This window comes from Emydura macquarii, unplaced genomic scaffold (genome assembly GCF_026122565.2).
Source record: "Emydura macquarii macquarii isolate MOO-44397 ecotype Brisbane River unplaced genomic scaffold, CSIRO-AGI_Emac_v2 contig_2205, whole genome shotgun sequence".
Classification (NCBI taxonomy): Eukaryota; Metazoa; Chordata; order Testudines; family Chelidae; genus Emydura; species Emydura macquarii.
The window spans coordinates 9,330,971-9,357,115 of NW_027132342.1; the positions used below are offsets into that span (position 1 = coordinate 9,330,971).

The following is a 26,145-nucleotide window of genomic DNA, read 5'->3' on the forward strand; positions in this document are numbered from 1 at the left end:
TTGTGTTTATGAAACTTACGAAGCTCTCCAAAAGTTGTTTAGTTTTACATTTAAAATGTTCAGTGTTTTAATAGGAAAAAAATCTATTTGAACTGTTGGGTAATATAAAGAAAAATAAACATCAGTAATAGAAGCATTCATCTGGAGTTCATGTCAGCAACATATTGCACGCAGCTGTCCAAGGAGAGAAGAAAAAATAAAGTTGAATCAAAAGTAAGGCACTGCTCTCTTTAATCATGCCAGTGATTATGCAAGCTTAAATCAATTAGTGTTACAACTTGTCGACATTTTGCATCTGGGAGTATATGAAATGATTTCTTATACATTTGCAACTCCTTCTTGCTTTATGTTCAGAGGCAGATTATTACAACCTTACCCCCAGTTTACACATACATACAAAATTGAGGGACAGACATCAGGTAGGTTTTGGTTTCTAACTGAATTTAAAGAAATCAAATTATATATTAACATCTGATAGACATGCCTGATCTGTTAAATATGTGTATATAGAGATTTCATTCAATTTAATAAAATCACTAGAAGTTACATAGGTGTTTTAATGATGCTCACTCTGTAATACGGTAACTCCCTGTTAAACAGAAAGAGCTGAGGACTATATTCTGGTAGAACGTCTCTTTAAACAACAGTTAACTCTTGCAGTGATTGTTTTGGTTCTGATTATTTACATGGCAAGAATTTGTAAACTTGTTAAAATAAACAAACAGTTTAAAAAAAATCAAAATGTCCTTGACAGCAAAGGAAGGGCACTGAAGTGCTAAATGTTAAAACAGTTGAACTGCCATTTTACAGTTTTATATGTATTATCCTATTGAAATTGCAGAATATTATCATTTGAGTTGGAGTCAGGCCCACACATTGGGGCTAACATTCCAACTTTTATGAAATGGGCCATTAGCTCCTAAATGAACACAAGAAGTCAGGTTCTTGGTTTTATGACTTGCTCCCAAATATGTTTATAGGCACACGCACATATATTCATGCACGCACGACTTCTTGCACTCATTAGGATCTTATGGCCCATTTCATAAGAGCTGGGATGTTAGCCCCAACATGCTGGCCTGATTCCAACCAGGTAATAACATTCTGTAATGTAAATTCACTTCCAGTCCCACACTGTTGTGCAGTATGGCTGTGTATTGTTAAAGATGTCTGCAGTGCAATGTGGGTGAAAGTAATCCCTATAACACCACTAATCCTTTATTCACCTCCAAAGGTTGTTACAAGATTTAATTAAAGTTTACAAAACACTCAAATGAAAGATGCTTTGGGAGTACTATTTTTAATGATAACGGGGTCATCAAGTTCATACTCTAAAGATATCTGATAAACACGAAAACCCAAATCCTCAAAGACGTATCCTGTGTGAAGATCAGGAGGTCATTTAATCCTTGTGTACCTCAGTTTCCAATCTATTAAAATGTGGAAAATAGTACTTCCTTCCCTCCCAGGGATGTCATGAGTATAAATCCATTAAGTGTCTGTGAGGTGCTTAGAAACTACATCGAGGAACAACATACAGAAGACTATAACTAAAGTAAGTGTATACAAAGATTAAAATAAAAACTATTGTCTATACTCCTTTGTGTCTTGTTTTGAGGTTGCTAACAACAGCATGACACCTACTAAGAAGGCTTATTGCCTAGAGATGTAATAGAGAACTACTCTATGAAATATAAACTAATCTTAACATGTTAAAATGGATGCAATCTGGAAAACAGGAAATGTTTTTGTAATAAAGCAACACTAGCTCCTGATAAAAAGGGAATGTTATGGATGATAGCAGGGTGGGAGAGTGGGTGGGGGAAGTCCAGAGAGCTGTGAATAGCACTTTTATTGAGCTATGCAAAGGGCAAAATTAATCCCTGATGCAATTCTGGGAATAAATTTGACTCATGATATTTCCCCCAATAACGGATTCATTTTAGTTAGTATAAATCAAAGACAATAATGTCAATTTTTTTTTGGAAAAAAAAAAGACTGGTAATGATGTGTTCATAACTCTGTTCTTCCAGGAGAAGAACAACAATTTAATTTCCAGGTTTTTAAATGCAACAATCAATAAAACAATTTTTTCTCTCTCCATGTATCACCTGTACATTTTGTTTTCTTTCCTTATTTTTTCATATTCAGATTAGTGATTGGGAAACAGAAGACTTGGTACAGAGAAAAATCAGCTTATTTGTGAGCTACTCTGGTCAAGAAATCTTGCAAAACAAGGCTCTCTGAGCTTCCAGTTTCAAATAGACATGGCATTCTCCTCTACTTTCTATTCTGAACTGTTGAATAGCTTGGGAACGGTTAGCTGTATATAGCTGTGAGAATTGCTCTCACCAAGGTTACTAGTCACCTTTCCTGGCTGAATCTCACATCTATACCCCATTCTTATCTTCCTTGAACTATATTTTTAACAATGTTCATCAAATCTTTCTGCTTGGCTGTTATAACTGTCCTCCTCCTGGTTCTTCTCCTCTCTCTGATCATTCATACAGCAACTGAATAGGAAGGCCCTCCTTCTCCACTCTACCTGGTGATCCCTGTGTGCTCCATCTTTGACCCCCTCCTCTTCTCACTTTACTTCCTCTCTTTAGGTACACACATCCATTCACACAATTTCAACTTTCATCTTTATGCTGGTGATTGTCAAATCTGCCTTTTCACTGATGATTCTTCTTCCATCCAGTTCTACATCTCAGCCTGAGATCTCCTGCGTACCTTGCTGTCAGTTTAACATGACCAAAACTGAACTCCTAAACTTTTCTCTAAAATTGTCTTAGCTCACTGTATTCTCTGTTGCCACTGATACCAGTGCCATCTTTGTCATTGAGCCCAAACCTAGAAGTCATCTTTGACTCCACAGAAAAAAAGCAGAATCCATGGTCAGTGAAGAGAAGATATAGAGATGAGTATCATCCACACAATGGTGGCAATGTTTCAGCCTGGTACATCTCAAAGTCTCTCCCAGCAGCCTTAAATTCATGTGGCGCAGGAGACATGATCAGACTCAGGAAGCAGTACCCCACATATGAGAGTCCCTGAAGAGATAGAGAAATTGCTCATCACCACTACCTGGAATTTCTCAGAGGAAAGATCTGGACCACAACAGCACCACCTCATCCACCCCCAGCAGGGCACTGCAAGTGAGTCAACAAAACTCATGGTCAGTGGCATGAAAGACTGCTCAGAGATATAAAATCGGCATGGACATCGTCCCAGAAGACCGCTACTAGGAGAAAACCACACTTTCTTCATGCCATTCACACACTTCAGTGAGGTAGGTGGATATTTATTATTAACCCAACTGTATAGATTGGAAACCACAGAGCAAGACAGTGGCAGAACCAGGAGTATACTGAAAAGCAAAAAAACTCTCTCTCACACCTGCTAGAGTCAAGGCGTTTTCAATTCATCATCCTGGCTGCTACTCAGAACTCACCCATATTGTGGTAGAGAATGACAAAAAATTCTGAATTCTCCACAATAGCAGCAGCATAGGAAAACAAACCTCCCTACACCCATTTTGCATCTCAGTCTGAAATGGAAGAAGCCTTACCACCAGTGCTTTAGCCACTGCCCACAATACTTAAATCATTGAAACCATGTCAATCTACAGAGTTTATGCAAAGATGGGGACGTCCAGGCACCAGTCTGTTGCTTCTGATGGTATATAACTGGTTTGTCTACAGAGCCACCAGCAGAGTGATTCATTAGGCAACACAGTTCCCTAAAGTAACAAGCAACGCTTCTAAATCCATGAACCATCAAAATAGAACAATAAAGTAAGTGCTAAATTTGTACAGGTCTATCATCTTTCAGAATATGATTCTAAAGACCCAATTTAGCAAAGCATTTAAGCTCACACTTAAATCTATCCCTCTTCAGGGAAACATAATCTGGTTCTTAATTGTAAACAAAGGTGGCTAACTCCCACTGAAGATAATGGGATTAAGAACACACCAGTTGCTTTCCTGAACTGGGGCCTGAAATCATAATTTGAATAAGTAGTTTTTAAGGAATTAATCCTACACATAGAAGCTCATGCTGAGATCTCCTATGGATTTTACTGAAGCATTTTGCATATCAGAGAACAGCATTTAATCTTAAAGTTTATATCTACCATGGATGATCTATATCTACTGTGGCTATTGGGCATCAGTTGAAAGGATGATCAATTATTCCATGACATCGCCTAGAGGAAATAGAGCAATTGAATGTGACAGTATGGCTAAAACTATGAAGAACATGAAGAAAAATTAATTTATCAATATGTCAATGGGGGGAAAATAAAACTGAAAATAACATCTGGATAAGTGAGCTTTTAAGAAAAAAGAGTAGTACTCCATATATGGAAGCATTATTGGTTTCAAATTAAGAATAAAAAAAGCTTATTGCAAGATCCTAAATATTAATCTGTATCCACTGAACAGAATTTAGAATAATAATTTTCAAAAAGAACTACTGCTATTTCAAGTGATTGCAATACTAAAAGCAGTTATTTTTAGCCAGACAAGGATCTCATCATAGTTTGAATTCCCCATGGTATAATTTTGTGTTATATTTGAGAAATTCCTCAATAAAAGTGTCAAATAGAGAGTGAGTTGAGCTCCCCAGAAGATGGATTTGGATATTTTCCAGTAAAAATTTGTAGCCAAGAAATCGCAACCCAAAAAAAAAAAAAAAAATTCTCTTCATTAGAAAGAAAATGTTTAAATACAAACACAGGAGAAAACACTTAACCCATCAACCTCATCTTGTCTAATTAATTAAGAAAACTCCATCTTTGGCTGAATATGAAGAATATTGTAATAATTTTTCTACCTTGACATTACTGCAAAGGCATGCAGTGGAGTCTTAGAAAGGAATGTGAACCTTGACAAATAGGGATGGTTCAAAATTTTGCAGGGCCCTGTTTGAAGCAAGAGATGTGGAGGTCCTGATGTAGCTTTCTTCTCAACTGTGACTGGATTATATCCTCTGGTCAGTGGAGTATCACTGTAGATAAATCTCTCATTGAACATTGTAGAGGCAAATGAACTACAATAGGGTGACCTCTGCCTTGTATCCAAGCATACAACTTCCAGTGATGTCAATGAGCCTTATGGAAGGCTCTTATTGAATTAAATACAGAAAGAAGAGGTCATGTTAAACCAACCTATGGAATCTTATAGTAGCAATATAACTATTAAATTCTATAAGATGGTTTACTAATTCTAGAGAACTGAAATCATTGCATGTTGAACTCTTTAGGATTTAAAATCCCATTTAATTTCTATAAAGCCTTATTTATTTCATCCTGATTAAGTATTATATGGCTTTTTCAGAAAGGACATGGATTTATGTATAAAAGACATGATACAGTCCCAAATTGGCTATCCTTTGGCTTTGAGATTTGCTGAAAGTATCATCTGTACATAGAACTGAAAAAATATCAGCAAAATAGTTTGTTAATTGGTGAGAATTTTTTAAAATCATTTTAATGAAACATTACTGGTTTTCCCTGTTAAACAAGAGGTGGTTTTTGAAAGGAGGGATGTCTATGTGGAGGAAAAGGGACACAGAGTAACTCTGATTTGCTCCAGGGTTGAATTTCTCAATTAGAAAAGAAAGGAAAAATCTCTTTTCTTTGGCAGAAAATAGCCAAAGTTTGCCCTAGCCAAAATTTCCAAAGAGTGATGAAAACCTTAGCTTCACTGGGCAAATGCACAGTTTGTTGTACCTTAGTTTATCAGTAATTTAAGTGCTTATAAATTCAGCTACTAATATTAAGACAGCCAAAAATGTCACTTACTAGTTAAAGACACTCATCTCAGCATACATGAAGTTATGCATACACCTACCCTGTATATAAAAAGACAAGAATGTTCCCCTTTTGATGACTGATATCCAGTTTCTAAGGGACACAGGCACTTCCTAAAAAGTGTCATCCATGGCTAGGTTAAAGTATGATGGTAGGCCATGGCAAGGGTCATTGCCTGCACTGAAGACTTCTCTCTTGAGGGCTCACTACTGGGCACATTTCACCATCTATAAATTCATTTAAAATTTAAAAAGGTGGAAAGGGGAGAATGTTCCCCTAATTCCTTTTCATTGTGTGAGTATAAGATCAGTTATTTTATTGCTACATGCCAAAAATCATCCACGCACCCAGCTTTTCAATATGCATTCCGAGGAACATATCCTCCCCTAACTACATGGCCCCAAAAGAATGAAGGCTTAATCTTAATCCAATGTCCTAAAAATCTTTCCTGGGAGAAAGGGAAGCCCACATAGTATCATTCCCTCTCTTCCTCAGCTCACTGAATCCCCTCTGTGCAGTCACCTTTGCAGAGGCTTTTAATTGGGATGGGAATGACATTTCACAGTGTAGAGCATGATCCAGGGGGACAGCCACAGAACACGACAAATGTGCAGGAGTCTTTTTGTAAATCTTAGGTCAATACTTGAAGAATACATTGGGGGTGGACCAGGCCCTCTTACAGGAGGTGTGAAGTTACTCTAGCAAACTCCAGGAATTTCAGCACCGTGTTCTATATTATTGTGGGTCATGCCCTCCAAAACATGTGGCTGACCAAAAATCAATGGAGAAAACCACCAGAAATTTGAGCATCTGCACAGAGTCAGAAGAGTTCTGTTCTGTGCTCTGAAGACCCTCCAGAAGGGAGTTTTGGCTCAGGCAAAGGAGTCAATCACAGGACAAGATAACAATAACTGTATGGATTGCTGGAGACCTGCAGGAAAGCCCCACAGATTTAATGAATGTGTGTTTATCAGTTCATGCCCCAGTTCATTGTCTTCAGTTTGTTAGCACACCATGCTCAGCTTCCACTATCGAGAAGATCACTCAGAAATTGAGCTGAAAATAAAACTGGTTGAATATTAAAAAAAAAAAAAAAAACCCACACCAAACAAACAAACAAAAACACAAAAACCACATGCACACATCCATGCACATTCATTTGAATATCAACTGGTTTTGCTATTTGAACATATCTGTGCCCTGTTTTATTAGATATTCATGAACATTAGTATGAATAGGTTTTTTAAAAATAAATTGCTGTTCACTATAAAAGAAACACCCGTGTTCTCCTATAATTAATAATTTGACCATCTCTAGTTGAAACCTATAAATCCAGGAAGGTACAATCTGGCCCAGAAAGCTTTAACCTAGATTTACTGACAGACTTTCAGAATACTGTGAGGGAATGGAGGGAAAGTCTAGCACTATATTTACACATTAGTCTGTTCAGAACCTTTTACATTTCTTTTGTTTTTATGACAGACACAATTTGGAAGCTCAAGTCAAAAAGCCGTTAATAGGCCAGATGTACAAGCCATCTGAACAAATATCACTCCAGTGTGAAAATGAACAATGTGGTAATACAAGATTAAGCAAAACCTGCCGAGAAATTCTAATTGTTCCACAGCCTTGTTGAGTGTCGACAGACATTATTGGACAATATTATTTGTTATTCATTACCTGATTCCCAATTTTCACTATATAACAGCGGTTTTCAGCCTTAAGCAGGCTAAAATGTCAGCTGTGCCAGTCAGCACCTACTACCTACATACAGTTTACACATACTACCCCACAATGATGTTTGGTCTGTGTCAAACACTGGTCACTGGAATGTGTGCCTGGGATTTTTGAGCAACTCAGTCTGTTACAGATTGTACCTGCATGTGCACAACTGAATGGAAGGCAGGGAACATGGACACTAGGATTCAGCACAAAGACCTATCACGAAGGTAGGGATGCGGGACTTGCAGTAGCAGTCATAACCATATGCCATTAAATGGAAAATGTACACTTCTTTAATATACAGCCTGTGGGAATACACATTTTCATTCCCGAACCTATTTGAAAATCAGAAATGGGTGTGAACCAAACTCTTGGATCCGAATACCCCTTAACCTTGTGGTGTTTGAAATCCAGATGTGAACCTGCATGCACATCTGGCAGCTTGCGTCCATCTCCAATTTAAACACTGGTAACACAGTTATAACTGGACCATTGCACTGTTCTACTCCCCAGGAATCCTATACCTATACACTCAGCAAACTTGTAGCTTGGACAGTCAAGAACTGGCCAAGTGTCCACCAGTAGTAGTACAGCTTAACTACTGTTAACCCTTCTAGTGCCCTAGGAGTTTCATTTTTTTTTAATCACATGAAAGGCTAGTCATGTGTTCCTGTTAACATACACCACATACTGATACCCTGCTACTGCACTGAAAACAACGAGCCAGCCTTTAAAACATAGGCCAATTAATTGCCTACTGCTGGAATGCTAGGAGTTGGAGGAAATAGAGTTCTCTGAAAAAAGGGAGGGAAATGAGGACAGGTAACTTTTCTGAAGAAAAAAATAACTTTCAGCATTAAGTGTGTGGCAGTAGCTTTTGGAATACATATTAGACATGGAAAAACTGGATTTGAATGGATTGAGGGCTAGGAGTAGCAAAGCTTGTCATTCACAGGCTCAATGAACATATTAAGGGTCTGATCCAAAGCCCATTAGACTCAATGGAAAGATTCCAATCTATTTCAATGGGGTTTGGATCAGGCATTAACTGATAATATATGCCTGATAACAGAACTCAGAGAGAAAATATGGCTTGCTAACCACATCTTAACAGGTAAAATGCGCTCATCTTCGCCACATTAATTACTTACCAAGACAGTTGTGACCGTCATGGGCCAACATGAACCCATCATAGCACGTACACCTGTAGTTGCCTGGAATGTTGATGCACTCATGGACACAACCCCCATTGTAGAAGTCATTTTCACACTCGTCTATGTCTAAAACACAGGGGGAAAAAGCAATTTTCATTAAAAGCTTTTACCAAGAATTCTGTTCTTCATGGTTTCTAGGTATCAGTGTACAGAAATATTCCCTCTGATAAATATGTTACATTGAATATACATATATGAATAATTATACCATATATTTACATTACATCTTTTATCCAACAGAGATCCCATAGTGCATTATGGAATGTATATGTAAGGGATCATCTAAGACTGAATTTCACCACCATGTGGGTGCAATGTAGCAGCCATTCTGTTTCATGAGCAAACGTTTTTAGGAGGGGTTTGAGGAATAACTACATTTTCCTCAGAAATTGAAACAGCTGGGGGATGAACATAGGTGGGCAAGCTGGAATTTGCCTAGCAAGGACACTATGAATCATCCATAAATATTATACTACTTCACTGTACTATTCTATGACACTGATTCAATACTATGTATGCGGTCTACCAAAATTGGGATTGAGATGCCACGTGAACTGAAACCATCATTTTGAAATGCTCTGTTATTTCCACCTTATCGTGAGAATGAGGCATGGTCCTTGGGTTAAAACACTGTACTGGGATGCGGGTTCCATTCCTGGTTCTGCCACAGACTTCCTGCCTGATCTTGGGTAAGTCACAATCTCTGTGCCTCAGTTCCCCTTCTCTAAATTGGGTATAAAAGTACTTCTTTTCCCCCATCCTTTGTCTGTCTTGTATATTTTGAGTCTAAGCTATTTGGGCAGGATCTGTCTGTTACTGTACACTGCTTAGGTCCATAGGGCCTTACTTTGTTTGGAGATTCTAGGTGTTATTTATTTGTATTACAGACAGCTAAACTAGGAAAATTAACAGAAAGAACAGATCTTTTTTTCCTTCTTCTCTCAAGGAGTTCAAGTTACATTATTCAGTTCTACCAAGAGATTAGAGGTCTATTCCATTTCCATGTACAATAAGAACTATATAAAATCAGTACCGAGAGCCATAAATTCTACCCATTCTGCAGGTAGGGAGTATCTTTTCCAGGAACTCACGGTGATTTAATGGAATTCACCATGCTGGGTGATTGAAATTTATATCTCCAGAACTGTAGGTAAAACACCAAGGGAGAAAGACTGGTGAATTTAAATTATTTTCTGAAAAATTGCACAAAGGCAGCAAAGTACAGAGATCGAGCTCATTTTGGTCTCTGACTGTGCTTTGAGAAATGCCAACAGGTCAACAATGAGAGTCATCATCATTGTAACACTCCGTCCTCTTGTCCCCAAATACTTGGTTGATGCACTTGGAATAAACAGTGCCCAGGAAGCTAATTCATAAACACAAGTCCTAAGCAACTGCAATTCCCAAGTGGGGTACTAAATGTGACTAGGCAGAGCAAGGATTCTTTAGTGAATGGAATACACCAGGAACTCAAACTAGAAGCATGGTCAGCTATATTAACCTGTATGCTTGCTTTTGATTTTATCTGCTATAGAATTCAAATTGCTCCCTGTGTGTAGCTTTATTTACTTCTCTTTGGTCAAGTCTTATTCCACCTATAAGGCCAATATTTGGCTTTTTTCTGTGATAACTGTAGAGTAATCGACTCTTGATTCTGGAACTTCAGCCGCCCTTAGCTTGTCAGTCTTAGATATCTTTGTAACTCTTTCCAGATGAAGCTGAATACACAAAGCAAAACAAGTGAAACAGAGATATACTTTAATCCATCCATAAGTGGTTGAGCTAGATGCAGGAATGAACTGGGTGAACTACGTAGCCTCTTTTATACAGGAGGTCAGACTAAATGATCATAACAGATCTTCTGGCCTTAGAAACTATGGTTCTATGAATAAGCATTTTGCTTGGTTTTAGGTTAAGACAAAAAAAAATCCCTCCCTTGCACCTGAGGGAGAGGTTGCACAAAAAATGGATCCAACTTATCTCAAGAAGCTTGGGAATGCAGGCAAACTTTTCGACAAAATTTGCACTTGGAATGAAATACTAAACCAGGCAAGTTCTGCATGGATTTGGATTTCTTAACAAAAAGATTTGTGCAGCACATTTTTTAATTCAGGTATGTCCCTCTGATAGAGGTATGGATAGGTTTTGTGTTACAAGTAAAATAGTAGCCAGGTTAGAGAGCAAAATCAGTAGCTCTGCTTCAGTGCAAGGACATCATGCTGTCAAGGGCCTGTATTGTAGATTTAGTGATAAATATATATTGCTATACTGCTATTGACCAATGAGATTGCATAGGTGATAACTAAATAAAAAATGGTTGAATAAAAAATTATATAAATATTTGGGCTCCTCTAGTCTAATCCTCGTTACATTAGTGTTTATTTTGAAGTAACACCGTTGATTTGAGTGGAATTATACACCAGCATAACTGAGATCAGAAGCTAGCCCAACATTTTCATATTGTAGCTATTACTCTCCAGCCATTGACCCCACAAGATACCACATCAAGCAAGGACAAAGCTACTGTGCTCCAATATCCCATTATCCAAAACCTGTCTGAGAACCACTTTGATTGAAGAAGTCAGGATGGAAATCTCAATTGAATAGACTTGCTTGATTTTCACTGCTTCCTTATTTTGGACAGACTGGAAATACCAGGAGAAAAACAGCTTTTCTTTTTGTATTTCCAGTTCCAGTCCTGGCTAGAGCCATGGAGTATAGAGGCACACAAAAATTGAAACAAAAACAGTAAAAAAAACCCAAAATGATGGGAAATTTTCTGAATTTCAGTGAAGGCACTAAGGACTACATTGTCATTGCACTGAACTTCATCATGAAGATATATATATAGCTAGCTAGCTATATGGCTTTGCCACTGTGCTTTTTACACTGGTCACACTCTGGAGCTGATCCAAACACCCCCTCCCTGTTGCTGGAATTTGCTTTTATCATTAACTTAAATAAGGATTCAGGGAAGATGTGTCCACAATGCTAGCTTGCACTTGCTATAAGAACATAAAACTGTAATATAGGAGAAACTATTCTTTACGACATTCATGTTTGGAGTCTATCGATTTTGGTTTTGTCAAAACAGTAGTGAACTGAAATCAATATTTACTCAAACCAGATTAAGAAACCAGACTAAAAAGATCTCTGAAGTCATTGAGCAAACTCTGGGTATGCCTACGCTACAATTAAACGCCTACAGCTGGCACATGTCAGCTGACTTGGGCGACGGGCTGTAAAATTTTGATGTAGACATTCAGGCTCGGGCGGGAGCCTGAACTTTGGGACTCCGCAAATGTGGAGGGTCCCAGAGCCCAGGGTCCAGCCCAAGCCCAAATGTCTACACAATTTTACAGCCCTGCTGCCTGAGTCAGCTGACACAGGCCACCTGCGGGTGTTTAACTGCAGTGTAGACATACCTTATACGACATCTTAGGACCTGTGACTTTATCCTAAAAGTACAAGAGTCCATTTTCCCTTAATGCTGAAATACCACTACTAAAATGAATTTTGATAGCCACATGCTTCAGTTCAAAACCTTGAAGTGTATCCTAGGTCTTTAGGAAAGTTCCAGAATTCTGTACATCACAGTATACATTGTGTTAATTTATCAAAATGGGTAAATATGAATTACTAACCTCTGATGAAATGGAAGCTATTCTTAAAATGTTGTATTAGCAAGGTTGACCATAATTCAATTCAGAGGTGGAATCTGTAGCTTTGACTACCCTAGGGAAATATTTACAAAGTTTCCCATTGTTGCTAACACCAGTTCAGCCACACAGAGACTCAATTCTTGAGAGCCCTAACAGACAAACAGCAGTTTTAAAAACACAGCATCAGTTGGATTTGCTCTGTTACCAGGTTTAACTTGACATGATATTAAATATGGCGCCATCCACAGGAGCGTAGGGTAACATTTTCAAAAGTACATAAGGGTGTCTATACTGCAACATAAGCCCAGGCTCAAACTCAGGCTTGAACCCAAACTCCCTTTCCATCTACACACAAATCTCTCAGACTAAGGCTTGGACCCAGAGTCCTAGGACCCTGTGAGGCTGTAAGGTTGATCTAGAGTCAAGCTGGGACCCAGGGTTTAAGCCCTATTGTTTTGCAGTGTAGATGGAGTGCCCCTACACTCAGGTCCTGGGAGTTTGCCCAAAGTATCCCACAACCACCTGGGCCAACTTCTTTTGTCCTCATTATCCCAAGAATTGCCAGGTGACTCCAGGGAAATGGAAACAACGTCCCTTGTTGTAGTGCAGCATCTCACTGAATCAGCATTTAATCCTTCCATTGTATTCTGACTTCTCAGTTGCAAACACACATTTGGAGTACCTTGTGTGTTTGCAATGGACAGCGACCAGAAGAAGTCCTTTGCAAAGCACACTCCTTCATGGTCACACAAAGCACACTCCTTCATGGTCACAGGAGCATGGCCAGATTTCATTTAATCTCTGGTGTGAAGCCAGCAAACAGTAGATTTTAGTCAGAGTGCCAGGAATGACCATGCATACCAACAAAAAGTAAAGAGTCTTAAAGAATTGGAAATTTACTGGACTGGTAATCAATTGAGGGAGTTGATTAAGTGGCTCAAGACCAAATACTGGAAAACCAGGGACCAGAACTGCACCTTGGGCAACTCGCTGATATTTTGCCCGTTTTATGAGGTGTTTGACAGAGTGCTGGGTAATGCCCCAAGCATGGAGCAAACAGAAGTGCACAATGATTTGATCAGCTGGGATGGCGACCTGCTTGCCCCAGAATCCAGCCTGGGAACTGATGGGAGTCAGCAACAGGCACTGAGAGAGGCCACTGAAGTGACTGTTATTGAAACCGGTCCAGAGGAGGCTTTGCCACAGAAGCAGCTGCAGGACATCCTGGGCCTTATGTGGCGGAGTTTTTTTATATGCCCCTCCTCCCCGAGATAGAGCCTGCTGCAGAAGCCACCCCAGAGCCTGATAGGTTTCTGGCTCCATTTTAATGTTTCTAATATAGGAATCGGAGGGATTTCTGTTCTATGAACCAATGCAAAAGTTATTACAAGTGCTGGCTAGCAGTATGTAACCATTAATGGTGGATTGTATGCCACTGCCTTGGTGTCCCCTCACCTACTTCTCCCCCAATTCAAAATGGCAACTGGGAAATGCAAACAGCAAAAAACTCCTTGAAAAGTGAATTTTTTCTGGAAAGGCGCACATTTTTGCTAGGTCATTTCTTGTTAAAAATGAGCACCTTACATTGCCATCCCTGTAAGTACACTGCTCTGTAACCACTCCATGTAACGAGCCACCTGGAAAAAGTGAACTGGGTGGGGAGGTGGAAAAGTGTTCCATTCATACAGCCAGTCCATTTCAACCACTTCTTTACATCAATCCGGACTGTGACTCAAACACCCCTCTCCCCATTTGATAAGTGGTCAGGTCATTCACCCCCCCCCCCCCCAAAGCAATCAACCCCTCCACCCCCCGCACAAACACATTCATAAAGGTACTATTCTCCCTCTTCCATTGGGCCGTACAAGTTCATAGTGTGGGAGCACAAAGCATCTCTGACTTCTGTTACCCAGGTGCATCTAGCTCCAGCTGTGGTAGGGGAACTTTCTGGCTGAGTGTACCGGTTCAGCAGTTCATCACTCTCACAGGTCCATTCAGAGGGAAACAGCTAACCTCTGGCTTCACAAAGATGGTGAAGAGCATAGTTAGCCACAGTAATGCACACAGTATCGATGACACTGGAATCCAAATGGGTCTGTAGATCGCTCCAATCGGATTTCAATGTGCCAAATGCACATTCAACCACCAGTCTATACCAGCTGAGAGCATAATTAAAACGTCTTTTGCCAGGGCCCTTGATATTATGGTATGGTTTCATAAGCCAAGACAAATGAAGGTGCACGGGATTCCTCAGAATAACGGTGAGGACAGTAACTCCGTTTATGACAATGTCATTTGATGGGAATAGCATCCCAGCCTGTTCATGAATGTCAACTCCCGATCTGTGAAAACCCTGGTATCATGAACTTTTCCAGTGCAGCCCACGGTGACATTCATAAATTGGCCTCTGTGGCCCCAGAGGGCCTGCATAACAATGGGGTAGTACTCTTTACGGTTTATGTACCCATGTACTCCTTGAGTTGGGCAAACTATGGACATGAGTCCCATCAGTAGCACCCCCACAGTTAGGAAACCCCATTCTTTCAAAGCCGGCAATTTAGGAATATTTTTTATGCCACCCACCCTGGGGAATTGCCTCAGAAACCTCTGCCACCACTTTAACCACACCAAATTGATTGGCAATGGACCTGTATCAGTCTGAGATAGCCAGCTTCCAGATGGTTATTGCAACCCACTTCTGGACTGGCATGGCTGCCCTCTTGCATGTGTCTTTATATTGGAGAGTTGGGGCAAGCTGCTCACAAAGCTTTAGAAATGTAGCTTTCTTCATGACAATGTTCTGGAGCCCTTGCTGGTCATCCCTGGTCTGCATAACAATGTGGTCTCACCAGCCTGTGCTTGTGACCCTGCTCCAGAAGTACCGGTCTATGTAGGGGGCATCAGCCAGTTCAAGTTTGCTAGGTCTGTGTCCTCCTCCTCATGCGCTATCACTAGCTCTGTCAGATGCCTTCAGCAGGTCAGAAAATGCTACCAAAATGCTCTCCAGCATCTCATGGAAGCTCTGCCTGTTTCCTGGCACAGGAGTGTAAGTGGAAGCAAGAAAAGTTCTTCAGATGGCACCTCCTCCATGTTGCTGGCTCCGGTTGCTGGGAGTGCACAGATCAAAATGACTGCTCAGCAGGCTGTGTTGGCAGGTTGTTCAAACTTCTGTAACGTGCAGGGTGGACAATCAAATTTTCTTACACTGCATCATGATCAAAGGGCTAGAGGAGCCACATTTCTGGAGGGTGCTAGGAAGTCAGGCATATGGTCAGTTGGACTCAAGTCTGCGTATGGCAGTGTGGATGCTGGAGCAACGGTTTTGAGCCCAGGTTAGAAAATTCTTAACCTAGGGTTGACCATCTGTGTAGACGCTCAAGCTCTCTCAGTTGTCTAACAAAGGGTTTGCTGACTTGAGTCCCACTAACCCTGGTCTTACACTGCAGTGTAGATTTGGCACTTAGGAGCCTAAATCTCATTCAAGTTCACTTTTGAAAATTGGATTTAGGCTCCTAAGTCACTTGGGATGCTTTTTGAAAATTGTATCCCTTGTCCATGTTTGGGCTCCCTGCGTTACCCTGTTAGCAATAACTCCCAGTAGCCTTTGGGAAATTTGTATTAGAAAGTGTGTAGTCCAGGCTAAAGAGAGTTCTAAAGGACATTCTAAGACTGATGTACTTAGCTAAAGAACAGAGGGAGAACCTTTACAAAAGACTGCTAAGAATAAATACAAGTGTATCCTCTGAAGAAAGAGAATTTTGAGGACTCTTTTTTTCCTTGACATCATCACTAAAATGCATCCATCCCTCTTTATCCCCAATACCAAAACTGTTACCAACACCCCAGACATCTTTTTTCTCTAGTACTGCAAATGTTTCCTCCCTGACCACACTTCTTCTTTAGTCTATTATGAATCTCCTGCCGAAGTCCCCTTCCTCTTCCACTGCTCATCCAGGTTGCTCACTTATGAAAATCATGTAAAATGAGATCAAATAAAAGCAAAACACACCCAAGAGAGAGAAACAAGCATAAAGATAGTTCCTAGAGTGTATCTCCCTAGATGCCTTTATAACCTATCCATGATGCTACACCACATCATCTCTGCTACTACATATAATAAACCCCTTATTTCCTCAGTTACCCATCCTTTCCTAGTATATGCAGCCCAGAATCTTAAAGACAAGTACATTCAATTGTATGGTTTCATTTGCACTTCCAAAGTTATGCACAAAAATAATCAATGTACATACACACACAGACAGTTATGCAGCTAACTGAGCATGTTCAGATCTAATAAACTAAAAAAAACAAAATAAAAAAAAACAACCCCCAAGATCCCACATCAGGTATTTTGTGCACATAAAATAGGCACGTGCAAAAGTAAGTAAATGTTTGCCATTACAGTGATTGAGACTGAAAATCTGGCTCTATACAGCACCTTTTCCTGTGCTGCCAAGCTGGAAAGAGACATCCAGCACCCTACAGCAAAGAAAAAAAATTAGATTCACTTTGCTAGTGTCTTCATGAGAGATATTTTGGCTTTTAAAGCCATTTGAATCCGTATTTTATTTGAGGCAAAAGCACCATTTATATCCTTGATCAAATTCTGATCACAAAAGAGACAGGGTAAGCTTTAAACCAATTTCTGTAACATTGACAATTCCCCCAAACCAAACTCATATATATGACACAATAATCGCTGCAAGCCAGTAATATAAAAGGACCAATAGAGAGTGAAGGCACTGTATTAAAAAGAAATAAACTATCCCAATTCATGACTACACATAATCCACAGTAAACAACCTTCATGGCTGAGATAGCATCTCTGTGAAAAAGAGGAAATCAAAAGTGAGGTGATTGTACTATGAAGACAATATTTCATAGAGTCTATATTGCCACAACCATACTGCACTTGTAAATTATGACTTAAACCCACATTGCACCTTCTGCCTGCCCTAGTTGTCAATTTCCAAATTTATACAAATGCATCATCATCCCTGTCTCAGCTCATTTTGATACTCTGTCTCTCTCTGCAGTTACTTTTGGAGGATCTGCAAGATCCTCTGTTCATTTTAAAATTTAAAAAGAAAAGACCACTAAAAAACACTGCAGTGGTAAAAAGAAGTTATCTTAGTAGTAGGCTGGATCTGCTGACAAGTATGTGCATTGGTTCAGCTATTCCTCCAGGTGAAGGAAGAATGGACTCAAAACAGAGATTTCTCTGAACAACGATTCAGGTCTTCTTGTGGCAGCCTACAAGATGTTATTATCCACACTATCAATCAACTCTGTGGAAGCCAAAGCCGTCATATATCAAGTTTGGTGTTCAATTAATTGTCATTTTGATGTCTAAAGAGCACCTTGGAGACCACGGTTATGATACGTTTAAAAAAAAACCTTCCAAAGGAGACTAGCATGGTGCCTCTGAGAAGACTGTATCCTCTATTCCAGAGAAGCCCTGAAATTTTCAGTAATTGTTCTTGGGTGGTAATCATGAGAATTTGGGGCTGTTTCCTTTAAGAGTCTGACTTCTTCATGGTCTGGCCAGGGATCCATGACTTCAGCATTCATTGGCTATATTGTAATTACGGGGCTTGTGATTTGACTTTTCTTCTGATAATAATGGGTGAATCTCAAAATACTTCACAAGTTAAATAGCTAAAAGGGAGGATGCCACAGGTGGGTGGCAAAGCCATTATAACCTAGAATTCTCAACAGAACCAGCTCTCTTATAAATACATGTAGACTTGACTGAGCAAAGTTAAAAATACCACAAGAACAGAATTTTGTCATAGTATTTCACTAATTCTGATTCCAGTTCCAGAAGAAATGAAAGGTACAGTGATACACAATAGGTAACAACAAAAAAGTTTTACACTTTACAACCTCAAAAAAGGCTCAGGTAAACTGAGTTTTGAGTAAATGTCAATTCCCATTTTATCTAGTCAGGTTCACTCTATTGTAATTGTGATGTTTATTGAGCACTAACAACATGCTCAATATTGTATGGACAGAGAAAGGCATTTTGCCCCAAGGATCTTACACAATCTAACTCCAATAGAGTCTTTCCCTATTTTTTATCATATTGGTTGACATTCATTAAGTGCTTGAATCTCGAAAGATTTTCAGGATGCATCTAATGCAATTTAATCTACAGTGTGTATAAGCATAACTGCAGCTCATGCAGGGTTTGATCCAAAGTTCAATGAAATCAATGGAAGTCTTTGCATTGACTTCTGTGTATTTTGGGGTCAGACTTAGTCTTATTGTAATTAACACATAACACAAAGGATGGCTTGCTTTTGAAAGCCTAAGAGCCAAATTCAATTTACTGCACTCTGCAGATTTGTGTCGATGGCTGCAAATGGAACATTCAGCTTGACATTTATCCTGACAAGTATCAAAGGGTACAGATCACAACATACACTTGCCCTCGGTGTCTGCAATGATGGATCTTCAAACCAGAGCATAGTTTGGTTAAAAGGAGTGTTTTTTTCTTAGAAATCTTAATCTCTTTCTATACTCCTAATTATAAAAGAAGGGTCTAGATTTAACTTAGTACAATTAAATTGCAATTGACTTTGAAAGTAATAATTTATGCTTTTGAACCTCCTTAAATATATATCCAACAGGAATCTGTCTGCCCACATCAATTTTATACACCTTTCATCTAAATTAGAGATCCAAATGCAAAATCTAGCACTGGGGATATCATGCAGATATTGGGGATATTATGCAGCTTTCAGCATACTCCATAGAAGAGTTTGGGTTCTAAAATGGTTTTAAATATAATGTTTTAATTGTTGGTGTACCAGCAGTTGGCTAAATATAAGCATTTCTTCATGATCTCGATTCTTCAAGGTCTCGATTTTTTATTTATGCATTTTTAAACAATGTATCACCAAAGAAGCATCAGGGAAAATAAATAAATTTGTCTCGTTTGAAGGCTTAGAAAAGTTAACAAGAAACCACATTGGTGCATAATTTTAGGTTTTTGTCCCTCAGGCCTAAGAAATGTTGTTAGTTCTCATTTTACCTATGGAAAATGAGAGAGAAGAACTTGCAACATTCTATAGTATGTATTTCATTGCACTAAAAGACTGGTCTCACAATAGCTTTTCAACTGTAGCATGCTACTTACAGCTCTGGAATTGAAATATTGCAACTCCCATTGCAAAATGTTGCAATATATATTGGTCAGGTATATAATAAAAGTGATATTTCTGCTTTTATGGTGCCTTCCACACAAAGACTTCAAATTAAACCTTAGTCACTCTTCATATCTGAGATAGGAAATGATTCATTCACATGTGTGCATTAGGGGGAAAAAGACACTATCTATGCTAATTTCTAGGCACTGTACAAATAAGAGAACACCCTCAAATTTAATAGATGTAAGACCACCACTCTTCCTCACTGTATTATGCAACCTCTACTCAGAAAAGCCTGGGAAAAGAGAGTGTCTTACAGTGTCTGAAGGTTATAAAATCCCAGGATGAATTTTTATCCTATTCAAGTTAATAGGATTTTTGTTGTGACTTCAGTGGGGCCAGGATTTCACCCCTGGACTCTATTCTTAGAAGGTTGTGGAGTAAAGGCCCCTTCACTTATGCATCCTGCCCACCAGCCTCTTTTTATTTAAAATGGCTACATTGATTGGGTGACTAAGACTAAGACAGTACTGTAGAAACTGCGGTACCAAGTGATTAAATGGACTTCCCCTCAGCCAGAGAGTAAATATCAGTCAAGGGATTGGTCAAATTTTCCAGAAGCACAAATTTGGCTGAAAATGCCTCAACCTAAGCAAGATTCCTAAAAAGATATAAATCTAAATGGGAGTTTAGCCTCAATTAAGATTGCAGTTCTCTCAAGTCATTCGGTGTTTGCTTATGAATCACAAGATTTGGCCTAACCAGAAAAATGAAAGATGAGAATATGTCACAAATTCCACTGATCCCAAAGATCTATTGAAATTTTGCACTTCAGCCAGTGGACTTTCAGAGAGCAGAGTATTTGGTGTCATGTTCTGAGCCTGGGCATAGTTTGGGAGTGGGGGAGGTGGAAGGGAGTGGTTGCCCCCCCAAACTGCAAGCCATGGAATTCGCCCCCCCACGTGTGGCTCCAGTGGCTTAATTGGAGCTGTCCCCCCCAAATATAGAAGTCAAACTATGCCTATGGTTCTGAGCCCGATTTTTATCAAGCATTTATTAATGTATTAATAGATTTGAGATTCATTCAAATTTTTTTTTTCCCCAAACAAAACCATTTCAAAGTGAGGTTAATTTCTGAAAAGACCTTTCCATAGATGGGTTCATATCTTACTTTGAATTGAAAGACACAGATTTTTTTAAATTAGATCTGGTTCTTTCCCCTCAGCCTAAAAAGAAATAAGATTTTCCTTTTTTTTTTTTTTCCACCTTAATGTTAATGTTTGTTTCTTTAAATGCTGTGACTTTGAAATACTATGATCTAATGAATCATTGAGAAACATATAGCGTGTCTTTTTATTGCTTTCCAGTTATGATGTCTTCAAGATGCTTATATCCAAGGAATGGATGGGAGGAGAGAGGTCCACTAAAGGAAAGCCTGATGTTTTTCTCAGGAAGACCAGCAGAAAGGTGCCACAATTATTACGGAATCTCTAGCATTAGATTGCTTTGATAAAAACCCATAAGAGCCCTACTGTTAGTGATAGCCTCACTCCAACTTTTTTCTCTTTGTTTCTCTCTGGAGACACCAAAATAATTTGGTTGCTAGAGATTTCTCTAAAAAAGGTCACAAAGCCCTGTTTTCCAGTATTAAAATGGCAATGAAATGAAAGTGCACCACCAATATAATGGGTCTGATTTGGATGCAAATTGTGGTATTGTAAGGGTGTTTTTTGTTTTATAAGCCATTTCATGTGGTCTCTGGAAAACATGCAACGCTTTGTGTTGGTTTTATTTGCTTCCTTTTTTTCTGCAATAACTTGGTACTATGTTTTATATCCTTTTAGGGTACTTGTACAAAAAAAAAAAGAGAACACATACAAAAACCATGGAAGGATATGTCAAGCTGGTTAAACAAAACAAAAGCATAATCAATGCATTTCTGCTATTACTAAAGAAGTTCTAAAATTAAAGTTGTTAGTGTATCTTTCCTACAAATATTTCTGATGCATTTGGAAGGCATTTGAACTAGCTGATGATTTACTTCTTGCTGCAAATGTTTTCTACTTTTGGAAGAACTGTGTAATGTCTTTGCTCTTCTCCAAAGAAGATTGTCTCTACTTTTATTTTGTGAGTCATGAATTTTAAGAAAGCTAAAAGACATATTTAAAGTCTCATTCTTAAGGAGATCTCTCCTATAGGAAAAGGAGAAATAACACTATTAAAACATGAGTCTTACCCTAATACCTCCTGATCATAGCAAGTGTGAAGCAAGTTACTTAAAGGCACATGGGATAAAGATGCCTCTTTTAGAACAAGCAGACCAAGGAGCCCATGAAGCTTGTGGGTTTGCTACAGTAGGAAAAGGAGATGGTTAGCGAATATGTTAGTTTGTGTGTTTTAGTTAACATGTTTTAAATACCACTTAATACCTAACAGAGACAAACAGAGTCATGCTTAAAAACATGTTAGCCAGTCATAGTGAACCTTCAGGTGTGCGTACGTCTGGCTACTCTAGGGGTAGGGTTTACCATAACTTATCACTTTCTTAAAATGGGAAGTTTGCACAGAGGTCAATCATAAATATGGCTTTTATTACATTTTAATTATATATTATTTTCAGTGCCTTAGGCCTGATCTACACTGCCACCAGCAGTCATGGGGAGATATGCAAGCTACATAATTGACTTACTTATATTGCTGTACCGCAGCGTCGTCACTGCATTGCATTGAAGGGAGATGCTATCCTGTCGCTGTAGCTTTACTCCTTTCAGGGAGGTGGATTAATCACATCGACTAGAGAGCTTTTCCAGGATCAATCAAGTGGATCTACACAGCCCACTCAATCAATGCTGCTGTGCAGACATACCCTCATTGTCATATTCATCATTCAGTGAGAATATATGCTCCCCTTTAGCTCCACAGCTATTTCTGCTCTTGGTTTCTCTTTAATCCCTATTCATGTCCTCTGTTTCTCTTCCCTTTCCTTATCTTTGTGCATCTCCTCTGTTCTTCCCCCTGCATTGCCTTCCCTGCAGGAACTACCATTTTCCACCGCAAGGGGTCATTTTTGCTCCTTTCCCCATTCCATCTGCTAAAATGATCAGTAATTAAATATTTGTTGGCAGTGTTCTTGTAGTCATGTTGGTCCCAGAATATGTAAAGACAAGGTAGGTGATGTAATATCTTTTATTGAACCAACTTCTGTTGGTGGAATATACAAGCTTTCAGGCTTCACAGAGCTCTTCTTCAGGTCAAGATTCTTCAAGATTCTACAATTAAATAGTTACTATTAATACTAAAATAGCATCATTGGTCTTTAGAGATGACACTCCAATCAGATTAGGAGGGAATAAATTACTGTCTTCTTTCACTAGCTCAACAGGTTGAGCAGTAGAAAGTGGATTCAATTTATATAGCAATCCTTATCTTGCTGGTTCAATATCAGCTTGAAGGAACTGCTTGTTTTTTTCATGGATGACAGGTGAGGTCCTGGAAGACTGGAGAAGGGCTAACATAGTGTCCACCTTTAAAAAGGGGGAAAAGGAGGAGCCGGGAAACTACAGACCAGTCAGCTTGACTTTGATATCTGGGAAGCTATTAGAGCAAAGTATAAAACATTCAATTTGCGAATACCTGGAGGATGAAGAGGTAATCACTAGCAGCCAGCATGGATTTACTAAGAACAAATCATGCCAAACCAGCATGATTTCCTTCTTTGATAGGGTAACTGATTTGGTGGATTGGGGGAATGTGGTGGACGTAATATACCTGGCCTTCAGCAAGGCTTTAGACATGGTCCCACATGACAGTCTAATAAATAAACTAGAGAAATGTGAGCTCAGCAGAACTATCATTAAGTAGATACATCATTGGTTAAATAACCACAAACAAAGAGTAACTATTAATGGAATGATGTCAGATTGGACAGCGGTCTCAAGTGGAGCTCCACGGGGATCTGTTCTGGGCCCAGTGTTGTTTAACAGCTTTATTAACAACCTGCGTGATCAAATTTGCTGATTAAACAAAGATGGGGGGAGGGAGGGTTGCCAACACTTGGAAGGATGGCACCAAAATTTAAAGTGTTCTTGATCAATTGGAGAACTGGGCTACATACAACAAAATGAAATACAACAAAGACAAATGTAAGGTGCTACAGTTAGGGAAAAAAAACCAAATGCAAAAGTACAGAATGAAGGATAACTGGCTGGGCAGCAGCACTGCTGAGAAGGATCTGGGAGATGCGGCGGATCAAAAAAACAAAATGCAAGTTTAGATTGCATTAACAGAGGCATAGCATGCAAGTCACAGAAGGTGACAGTACTGCTCTACTCGGCACTGGTTAGGCCTCAGTTGGAGTACTGTGACCAGTTTTGGTCATCAATGTATAGAAAGAATGTGAAGAAACTGGAAAGGCTCCAGAGATGAGAGGTGAAGATGATCAAAGGGATGGAATGCAAACCCTTTGAGCAAAGGCTGAAGAAACAGGGTATGTTTAGTTTGGAAAAGAGGAGATCAAGGGGGGACATCATAGCAGTCTTCAAATACTTAAAAGGCTGCTGTAAGAAAAGATGGAGAAAAGTTGTTCTCTCTTGCCACAGAGGGCAGGATAAGAGGCAATGGGCTCAAACTACAGCATAACAGATTTAGATTAAATCTCAGGAAAAACATCCTAAGAACGGTAGGACAATGGAACAGACTGCTTAGGGAGGTCATGGAAGCTCCTTCTCTGAAGGTTTTCAAAAGGAGGCTGGATAGCCATCTGTTTTGGATGGTTTAGACACAACAAATCCTTCATCTTTGCAGGGGAGTAGACTAGATGACAGTTGCACTCCTTTTTAACCCTATGATTCTAAGAGAGTGCACCCCTCTGAGTCACTGGTTCAAGCTGTCTGTAGACCCAGCCAGACATTATTTCCTCAGTTTATACTTGGTTCACATTTGGAAAGTTCTCTCTGAAGCCACAAGAGCCAGACACTCACTTTAAAAAAAAAAAAAAAAAAGTGAAGATACTGCATAATTTGGACATCCCTTGCAGGCCACAAAAAATCCCCTCTGTGCGCTGCATGTTTGACACTCCTGGAATAGAAAGTGAGCTGAGGTCAAATAAATGACATTGACCATCCTTTAGACTCAGGTAATTCCAGAGTTGAGTGCTTGATTGCTCACAGCCTTACCATGGCCCTAATGGTAGGTTTATTTGGTGGTCTTTGTCTATAATGTCCATTTATGTTCTAAAAATACCATCACAAGTATGATCATTAAAAAAAGTACATTCTATAATTCTCTCCTCAGAAGGTGCATGTAACTGCCATTGGTTATAATTAATATTGGGTATGTGTGACAGCCACATCTTAGCCATCAGAGTGGGGACTGAACAGAGGAGCTCCAATGCTAAAAACTAGAGCTGGTTGGGATTTGTTTTTTATGAAACATTTTTTGTTGGACAATGCTGATCTATCAAAATGGTTTCTCATGTTTATGATGGAATTTCTGGTTAAATCAAGAGAGACACACCCAGAATAGCCAGTAACTTAGAGCTTATGGCACTCACCTGGAATATGACAGAACAGGGACTTCAACCTGAGTCTATCTGATTCACTCTCTCTCTCTCTCTCTCTCTCTCTTTCTTTCTTTCTTGGTGAAAATGTTCAAAGTTCTAGTTTTCGTTCCATTGTGGAACAAAAACAAATGTAGGAAAAACAAAACTTTTCACAAAACGGAATGATTGTTTTCTAGACACGCTTACTGAAAACATCGAGAGTCCTGTAGCACCTTAAAACTAACAAATTTCTGCGGGCATAAGCTTTCGTGGGCTGCAACCTACTTCTTGCATCTGACGAAGTGGATTGCAGCCCACGAAAGCTTATGCCCACAGAAATTTGTTAGTCTTTAAGGTGCTACAGGACTCTCGATGTTTTTGCTGTATACAGACTAACACGGTTACCCCTCTGTTACTGAAAACATAAATCTCTCCAGCATGAGTTAAAAAGCCAAACTCTCAAGCTGGGAGCAGTTACACATCCACATCCTCTGTGGATGCAACATAGAAAAGCATACATAATAAACACTGGTCAGTGAGCTACACATATGCATTGAGGGGCAAATATAACACAAAGTCAGATATACATAAAAATCGATGTGTACATACCAAGCTTTTCTAGATCAAACCAAAGTTGTTTTTAATCTTCATAAGACATCTTGAACCCCTAACAGGGATTTGTTCATGGTTTGACATTTTTCCTAATTGATATTTAAACAGATTGGCTTCAAGTTCTTTGAACTGCACATGAAATACCAAAATAAAGATGGATACCTGCAGAGCACATAGCAGTTTTAGAGTCTGTCTTTATTTAGTATTTGCAGCACCCAACAAGTTCAAGCAGAGAGACTTCCTGTTCACAAGTCATTATGGATGTGAAACATGACATCTGACAGTACTTCTCCCACCACTTCTAAATCATAACCACTTCCACCACAATTCCCTCTTTTAATTTAAGGGGAAATGTTTGATTCGATATCTAATTGTGCAAGTTCTTGGAAGACTAATGGGAGCATATTTTGTTGCTTCAAAATTCCCCATG

The 26,145-nt window shown here is 39.2% G+C and overlaps 1 protein-coding gene across 4 annotated transcripts in view; it reads right to left on the bottom strand.

Moving 5' to 3' along the window:
• Positions 1–26,145, bottom strand: part of SCUBE1 (signal peptide, CUB domain and EGF like domain containing 1) — a 295,960-nt gene that overhangs the window by 248,020 nt on the left and 21,795 nt on the right. For all 4 annotated transcript variants that reach the window (XM_067559336.1, XM_067559335.1, XM_067559338.1 and 1 more), the window contains exon 3: positions 8,689–8,817. In XM_067559336.1, the coding sequence (XP_067415437.1) occupies positions 8,689–8,817 (129 nt within the window). The remainder of the gene's footprint in view (positions 1–8,688; positions 8,818–26,145) is intronic.